The sequence below is a fragment of the Wasmannia auropunctata genome, unplaced genomic scaffold (genome assembly GCF_000956235.1).
Source record: "Wasmannia auropunctata unplaced genomic scaffold, wasmannia.A_1.0 LD336111.1, whole genome shotgun sequence".
Classification (NCBI taxonomy): Eukaryota; Metazoa; Arthropoda; class Insecta; order Hymenoptera; family Formicidae; genus Wasmannia; species Wasmannia auropunctata.
This window is the reverse complement of record NW_012026779.1, coordinates 432,712-433,170: the sequence shown is the minus strand read 5'-3', so window position 1 is coordinate 433,170 and position 459 is coordinate 432,712. Positions and strand designations below refer to the sequence as shown.

Sequence of the window (459 nt, the reverse complement as noted above, 5' to 3'; positions counted from 1 at the left end):
ACACTCTCGAACAACAACATTTAATATACGAGCACACCCAGGAACTGGCGTTAGAGAACTTCCAACTCGGTCTGAGAGAAGATATCGAGGTAATAGTGCGCTCGCAGCGCTTCCGTACTTTACGGGAAGCAATAGACGGAGCAAGCGCGGAGGAAAAGGCTAAGGATAGTAAACGAGGTTTTGCTAAGCCATACGAAAATAAAATTTTAAGTATCGACGCGAAAAAACGCGATGCGATAAATGCGGAAGGCAAGGGCATTCCGGAGATGAATGCCGCACTAATAGATATGGCCAGCGTTTCACCTTGCCGAAACCAGATTACAAACCAGCCGGAGTAAATGCCGTAGAAAAATATTGTTTACATTGCAAAAAACCAGGACATTTACGACAAGAATGTTGGTCGTTGCAAAAGCGCACTGAGATGACGCACACGCAACCTAGAAAATTTGAGAACCGAAA

The 459-nt window shown here is 44.9% G+C and overlaps 1 protein-coding gene across 1 annotated transcript in view; it reads right to left on the bottom strand.

Moving 5' to 3' along the window:
* Window positions 1-382: 382 nt before the first annotated feature.
* Window positions 383-459, bottom strand: part of LOC105450307 (uncharacterized protein PF11_0207-like) — a 1,857-nt gene continuing 1,780 nt past the window's right edge. The window contains exon 3 of the mRNA XM_011690092.1: window positions 383-437. Within this exon, the coding sequence (XP_011688394.1) occupies window positions 383-437 (55 nt within the window). The remainder of the gene's footprint in view (window positions 438-459) is intronic.